Source organism: Malus sylvestris, chromosome 5 (genome assembly GCF_916048215.2).
Source record: "Malus sylvestris chromosome 5, drMalSylv7.2, whole genome shotgun sequence".
NCBI lineage: Eukaryota > Viridiplantae > Streptophyta > Magnoliopsida > Rosales > Rosaceae > Malus > Malus sylvestris.
The window spans coordinates 37,020,963-37,028,723 of record NC_062264.1 but is presented as its reverse complement, the minus strand read 5'-3'; the positions used below and the strand labels follow the sequence as shown (position 1 = coordinate 37,028,723).

The window sequence follows — 7,761 nt, the reverse complement described above, 5'->3', positions numbered from 1 at the left end:
CTTCTCATGATCTAGAATCCGTAATGCTGTATGTTTGGTATAATTGTTAGGAAACTAATTTTCATTCCAATTTCTTTATTCTTTGTATTAATTTTTTAGATGACTCTTAAGAAGTTTCATAAAACTTTTCCCTTCATATAAGTCATAAAGGTCAAATAATTAATGTTTTTTTTTGCTAATAAAAGTTGCATAATTACTAATAATAAGGTTTAGAATATACCTAGGAAAAGAAAGCAAACAAACTTGATGTGAATGCATTTGGTCAAAGTCTAATTTGTTACCTTTAAAGTAAACAAGATATAATCATAAACTTTTTTTTTAATGGATATCATAATTTTCTTCGGTCAATAAGATACTATCACATTAGTCTAGTAGAAAAGATAGACCATCATGAAAATTTATTTTTGAATAAGTTATGTAATTAATCAAGTGATTCTTTTTTCACTGTGTAATATGTCAAACAATTTTGATACATAATCTCATTGTGCTACTAATTTATGGTCTGACAGTAAAATTATCGGTGTAATAAGAGGAGGTTGCAGAATGTCCAATATCTTAGTGGATATGATGTTGAGTTTCTACTCGTGCGACCTGAGTTTGAAACTCCTTATCTCTTAAATTATTGTAATAATTTCAAATCATGCCCCATTAATAATTACATTTACACATCCTGACCACTGGAATTAAGATTTTTGTTCTCGAAATTGTGTTGTTTTTGTAATTCGTCACGGGAGAAGAGAGACATACGCAAACAATTCAAGTCCAATTAGGATGTAGACAAGTTGAAGTTTCCCGACGAACTTAACCAAGACACGTCTTGTTGTACATACGAATACACACGCCACATTGGCCTAGAAGCCACCTCCTTCGTGCAGTACAAAGACCACCCAAGTAGGAAGTACAACTCCCAGTAGGGTAGTACCTACTCCTCGTATTTGTAATTACTAAATTACCAGAAATACACAAGGGCAAAACCGTAAAAACGCCACCCTCCCTCCCCACCAGCTCTCTCAAGACTTTGGTTAAAAAATTGCTGTCTCAACCATCTCCCTCGGAAAAGTCTCCTCCCTCCTCCCCTTCTCTCTCTACAAAAACAATCTCCGTTCTCTCTCTACAATTCGCTCCATTTTTTTCGTATAAATTTCTCGGTCTTTTTTCCTGTCGGCTCGGTACCTTACAATGGCGCCGAGTCCCAGAGACCTCCAGCTTTCCCAAATCTCCGCCCGAGCTCCGACGTCGATGGTTGCCGCCGGCGACTTCGGCGATTTGGAGGACGTGAGGCTCCTGGATTCGTATGAGAATTCGGAGGGAGTTGAAGAGGGGATGAAGAGGGTTCAAGTCAGAGTCTCTGGCATGACGTGTGCTGCTTGCTCGAATTCTGTCGAAGGTGCTCTGCAGAGCGTCAAAGGGGTTCTCACGGCCTCCGTGGCGTTGCTCCAGAGTAGGGCCGATGTGGTTTTTGATCCGAGATTGGTCAAGGTTAGTCAATTTTAGCTCTTGATCGGATGTGGTTTCTGAATGCTGGTGGGTTTTGCTGGGTTTTTGGGTGTTTCTGACTGAATTGGGCAATTGGCTTCGTGTCCGTTTTCGAATTTTTTTTGAGCTTTTGGTAGTTGGTTTTGGGCGTTGTGAAGTATGGTTTAGTCCTGCTTGCTTAATTTTTAGAAAGTTTGGTTTTTTTTTTCTTTTTAAATTGTATTTGAGTGTTGATCTTAAGGCGGATGGTATCATGGGTTAGTGAATTTTGAGCTTTGGTAGTTGTTTTGGTGTTCGAAAACTACTAGTTAGTTGTTTTGGTGTTCCTTAGTGTTCGAAAACACTGAGGATTAGTGTGGTTTTCGAATAATCCTAGTATCCAGTTTTGGTTGATCATGCTTGTTTTTTATTTATGATTTATGTTGGACTGGATCATGATTAAGGGTTAATTATTTGGTAATTCAGTTATTATGTGGTTTTACTTTATATACTTGGAGCTGCAATCATGATAGGAATTAGGCTAAAGTGACAGATTATTCTTCCGCATCCCCTCTTTAATGATGGGCTTTCTCTCTCTCACACACACACACACACATTAACTTTTTGTTGGACTCAAATTATGTCTTATATGGTGCATTTTAAAAAAAAAAATAATTGTGATTGGTTTGGTGGTACACTTTTCTTGTAAATTTTGCATAAGGATGACTCAGATATAACATATGCCCGATTCCGGGAGGCAGCCATACCCAACTGGATCAGATAGCTTATGTAGATACGGGTACTACTAGTTTTAAAAATTAAAATAATGTAAGGTTGTTATTAATCCAGATAATGTAAGAAACCTGCATTTGAATCAGCAAGTGTTGAAATCAGTGAAGCTGCTGATTACATGCCATTAGTACTATAAATGTGCGAACTTTCTCTCTGAAATTCTCCTTGCTCTTATGTCATTTGTACTTCAATAAATCAGGCCTCTTTCACATTTTTACTTTCACTAGTACTTGCTCCAAACAGTTGGATACCAGGCTTTGCTTGTTATTTTCCTGCATCGTATCTGCACTTGTTGGCTGAATTGGTTATTTTCGATCATTGTAATGGGTGATGTTCCTATGAACTACACAGAAGCGTTCAAACGATTTATATGATTGGTAGGTTGCCAATTTAATGTTAAATATTTTGTTGCCCTTCCTTGGAAATTTCTCGAGTAAAGTTCTGGCCAACTTTCTTAATCCTTGATCTTCCTTGTGTGTTCTTTGGTTGATTGCTTGAGGGGATAATCATGATTGTATACTGCTTACCAACTTGTTTTTTAGAAGTACGGAGCTTTTTAGTTACTGAGACAACTTAAGCTCTGTTCATTCAGGATGAAGACATCAAGAATGCAATTGAAGATGCCGGGTTTGAGGCAGAGGTTATACCTGAGCCCAGTGCAAGTGGAACAAAGCCACATGGTACCCTGTCTGGTCAGTTCTCAATAGGAGGTATGACCTGTGCTGCCTGTGTGAACTCTGTTGAAGGTATTCTAAAAGGGCTTCCTGGGGTCAAAAGAGCTGTAGTAGCCCTGGCAACTTCACTAGGGGAAGTGGAGTATGATCCTCTGGTAATTAGTAAAGATGAGATAGTGAATGCCATTGAAGATGCTGGTTTTGATGCATCACTTGTACAGAGTAGTCAACAGGATAAAATCGTACTTGGAGTTGCTGGCGTATTCAGTGAGATGGATGCACAGACTTTAGAAGCCATAATTAGCAATTTGAAAGGGGTGAGACATTTTCGTGTTGACAGGATTTCAAGAGAACTTGAAATCCTCTTTGATCCTGAAGTTGTCACTTCTAGATCCTTGGTGGATGAGATTCAGGAAGCAAGCAATGAGAAATTTAAACTACAAGTGGCAAACCCTTATACAAGAATGACTTCTAAAGATATCGATGAAGCCTCAAATATGTTTCGGCTGTTTCTTTCCAGTTTGCTTCTCAGTGTGAGTATATTTCTTTCTTAACATGCACATGTTTAAATGCTTTATCAATAGAAAAAATGACCCATGATTATGCTATATGTCATACCCTTAGTTTTTTCCTCTTCCCTTCATTCTTGTACAATTCTGTTTGCCTAATTTGCCTGATAGCAGTACAGTATTGAACAGCTTGGTATTGAACAGACCACTTCTATCATAAGAGAAATTAAGTTAATTAATTTTAAAGTTCAATTTTCTAAACAGAAGCATATTGTTTCTTAAGTAGTTCATTCAGAATGCATCGAGACACTGGTTATCGGGAGCTCCTTTAGACACTTAGTCCTAATATTTTCTTATGCTTTTTATGTATGCATGCATAAGTACTAAGTATAGATATGTAGATATTACTTTTAAAATCTGTTAACTGACATCAATAAATTGTCTCCAGATTCCTATCTTTTTCATTCGAGTAGTTTGTCCTCATATCCCGCTTCTTTATTCGTTACTGCTCTGGAAATGTGGGCCCTTTGAAATGGGTGATTGGTTGAAGTGGGCATTGGTCAGTGTTGTTCAGTTTGTTATTGGGAAGCGCTTCTACATTGCAGCTGCCAGAGCCTTACGAAATGGTTCAACTAACATGGATGTTTTGGTCGCATTGGGAACTTCGGCCTCTTACTTCTATTCTGTATGCGCACTTCTATATGGTGCAGTCACTGGGTTCTGGTCTCCAACGTACTTTGAAACAAGTGCCATGCTAATAACATTTGTACTTTTGGGGAAATATCTGGAGTGCCTTGCAAAAGGAAAAACATCAGATGCCATCAAGAAGTTGATAGAACTTGCTCCAGCTACAGCATTGTTAATTGTCAAAGATAAAGGTACATTGTTCCGTTCCATTTGTTTGTTTTGTTTTTCATTTTTTATTTTTCTTCCTCCATTACCAATTGATATTCCATGTCCCTGTGTATTAATATTTGATGTTGTTACCATAATTTAACCAATCGTTCTGTTTGTTTGTTTTGTTTTTCATTTTTCTTCCTCCATTACCAATGATATTTCATGTCCCTATGTTGTAATATTTGATGTTGTTATCATTATTTAACCAAATCAAAGTTTATGGTGGAATTGAATATAAAATTCTATATAAGTGGCTAATTTGATTAATTTTGTTTATTAGGTGGGAAAGTCATTGGAGAAAGGGAAATTGATGCCTTGCTGATTCAGCCCAGGGATGTGTTAAAGGTTCTTCCTGGTACCAAGGTTCCTGCTGATGGTATGGTTGTGTGGGGTTCAAGTTATGTCAATGAGAGTATGGTGACCGGTGAAGCTATACCTGTTTCAAAGGAAGTAAATTCATTAGTTATCGGAGGAACGATAAATTTACATGGAGCTCTTCATATACAAGTTACAAAAGTTGGATCCGATACAGTTTTAAGTCAGATAATTAATTTGGTCGAGACTGCTCAGATGTCCAAAGCTCCTATTCAGAAATTTGCTGATTTTGTAAGTGCTGGAAATGTAGTTTTTGAATTAGTTTGTCTATGTGATACTAATGCTATATATGAATATCATTTTCAAGGGTATTGTGGTATTATTTCTTATAAAGTTGCTTGTGAGAAGTTGCCAAGTCCCCCTATATTTTTAGCCCTTCTTTATTTCCACTAAAGCTAATTCACTAACTTCTGTAAAGTTTAAAGTAAAGTGCAACTAATGTCTTCCATCTCTCCATAACTGCAGATTGCTAGCATTTTCGTCCCTACTGTAGTTGCCTTGGCATTGTTGACATTGTTGGGTTGGTAAGTTCACCGTATTTATTATGATCTTTCGCATAATTAGTGAATTTGTAAGTTGAGAATGTTTAGGCCAGCTATCAATAACTTGTATGTTCTATTGATTCGCTTTAGGTATATTGCTGGAGCCTTTGGAGCTTACCCAGAAAAGTGGCTCCCTGAAAACGGAAATCACTTTGTATTTGCCCTTATGTTTTCCATATCGGTTGTGGTAATTGCATGTCCTTGTGCACTGGGCTTGGCAACACCAACTGCTGTCATGGTTGCGACGGGGGTTGGGGCTAATAATGGTGTGCTGATAAAAGGAGGAGATGCTTTGGAAAGAGCTCAGAAGATCAAGTATGTGATATTTGATAAAACTGGTACCCTGACCCAGGGAAAAGCGTCAGTTACTACTGTAAAAGTTTTCACGGGAATGGATCGTGGAGAATTTCTTAAATTGGTGGCTTCTGCAGAGGTAACTTTCTATTACCTCTCCAGAGAAACCTTCTTTCTATATCATTATTTATTTTAATTTGAATATTTTCTCTGGTAGCCCTTGGAAATATGACATCTAATATTGTTACATGCTTTAATATACAGTTCTAAACATTCAACTGCAGAAAGTTGACAGCTATTTTATGTCCGCTAATATATATTTTTATATTTTCCTTTTGTTGGCTCAGGCTAGCAGTGAACACCCATTGGCAAAAGCAATAGTGGAATATGCACGCCATTTTCACTTTTTTGATGAGCCTTCTGTAACTAACGATGCACCGAACAAGAGCAAAGACACCACACTTTCTGGATGGCTTTTTGATGCCTCAGAGTTCTCTGCTTTGCCCGGAAGAGGTATACAGTGCTTTATAGATGGAAAACTTGTTCTGGTGAGTTCTAAATTTCCATATGGCTTCCATCCTGATATGCTTCACCATCCATGGTTGCTTATTGGAAGTATTGTATCCTAAACAGGTCGGTAATAGGAAGCTGATGACTGAAAGTGGAATTGACATTCCTACACATGTAGAGAACTTTGTAGTAGAGCTGGAAGAAAGTGCAAAGACTGGCATACTTGTTGCATATGAAGGCAATTTAATTGGTGTTTTAGGGGTTGCGGACCCTCTAAAAAGAGAAGCTGCCATAGTGATAGAAGGACTACGTAAGATGGGTGTCATACCAGTCATGGTTACTGGGGATAATCGGAGGACAGCACAAGCTGTTGCTAAGGAGGTTAGTATATATCTGTTTATCCATTAGTCAAAATAAGTTCTGATAATTTTGACAGAAAAAAATGTGCAACTTTGACTTTTATAGTTTTATTTCGAGTTACATTTTTCATTTGGTTTTGGGTGCAATCATGTTTGACCTTATATGAACTTAAGAGTCTTCATATAAACTGAAAGGTGGAGATTATTTTTGAACTTCAAGCGGGTACTGATATTTCCTTTTCTGAAAAAAAAAAGAGAGGATTTAATTGTTAAAGTCTCACATCGGTGGGTTCAATGAAACCCAATGGGTTTCAATAGAATTACTCTACTCTAACTAATACCGAAGCCTTTTGTGGTAAAACCCCACACCTGACGGATTGGACAGGTGGTAAAGTTGGGGACAATATCGGTGTCGTTAGAGTGGGATGGGCCCGGCGATCCAAAAATCCAACATTAATAATGATTTGGTAACGTTTAGTCATGATTTCTATGTTTTAGTTGCGTAGACGTTTGACATTCATGTGAATATACATTGCTGGGCAGGTTGGCATTCAAGACGTGAGGGCAGAGGTAATGCCGGCTGGAAAAGCTGATGTCGTTTGTTCATTCCAGAAAGATGGAAGTATAGTTGCCATGGTTGGTGATGGAATCAATGACTCTCCTGCCCTAGCTGCTTCTGATGTTGGTATGGCAATCGGGGCAGGGACGGATATTGCAATTGAAGCAGCTGACTACGTGCTGATGAGAAATAACTTGGAAGACGTAATCACAGCCATTGATCTCTCAAGGAAAACCTTTACTCGTATTCGATTGAATTACGTGTTTGCCATGGCGTACAATGTGATCGCAATACCTATTGCCGCGGGGGTCTTCTTCCCATCGCTGGGGATCATGTTGCCGCCATGGGCAGCGGGTGCATGCATGGCTATGTCATCTGTTAGTGTTGTATGCTCTTCTTTGCTCCTTAGGAGGTACAAAAAACCCAGACTTACCGCCATACTGGAAATAGTTGTAGAGTAGGAAGAGAAGAAAAAGGAAAGTTCGGGTTTTCACATGTGTAGGAAGTGAAAGTAAAACGGGATAAATAGTTCAAATTGGACTTTATCCCAATTTTGTGCATTATGTTTTCTCCTTGTGTGCTTGTGATGGGGTGTAATTTTATGCCTCATTCGTTGTAAATGCCCCCCTACTTGTAATAATAAGTTCCCTTTCTTTCTTGTTTCGTTTCTCGTCGATTTGATTTTTAACATTCATGGGAAAGAATTAGAGGTTCTGTGTTTACATGAGTTTTGCCAAAGAGAGACTTGATGTATGAAGATACTTGGTAAAGGAAAGGAATCCTTTCCGGATCCCT

General features: G+C 38.2%; 1 protein-coding gene across 1 annotated transcript; it reads left to right on the top strand.

Moving 5' to 3' along the window:
- The first annotated feature begins 1,042 nt into the window (after window positions 1-1,042).
- On the top strand, window positions 1,043-7,624 carry LOC126624836 (copper-transporting ATPase RAN1-like). The gene is made up of 9 exons (XM_050293961.1): window positions 1,043-1,479; window positions 2,840-3,454; window positions 3,879-4,308; window positions 4,608-4,933; window positions 5,168-5,226; window positions 5,335-5,677; window positions 5,886-6,086; window positions 6,172-6,429; window positions 6,951-7,624. Exons 1-9 carry the CDS (start codon window positions 1,180-1,182, stop codon window positions 7,425-7,427), a joined length of 3,009 nt encoding a protein of 1,002 aa, XP_050149918.1. The 5' UTR covers window positions 1,043-1,179; the 3' UTR covers window positions 7,428-7,624.
- Window positions 7,625-7,761: the final 137 nt, after the last annotated feature.

Coding starts and splice junctions, on each gene's coding strand:
- LOC126624836 (XM_050293961.1), top strand. CDS start 1,180: ATGGCGCCGAGTCCCAGAGACCTCCAGCTTTCCCAAATCTCCGCCCGA. Junction 4,934..5,167: donor TTCAGAAATTTGCTGATTTT/GTAAGTGCTGGA, acceptor CCATAACTGCAG/ATTGCTAGCATTTTCGTCCC. Junction 6,430..6,950: donor CACAAGCTGTTGCTAAGGAG/GTTAGTATATAT, acceptor ATTGCTGGGCAG/GTTGGCATTCAAGACGTGAG.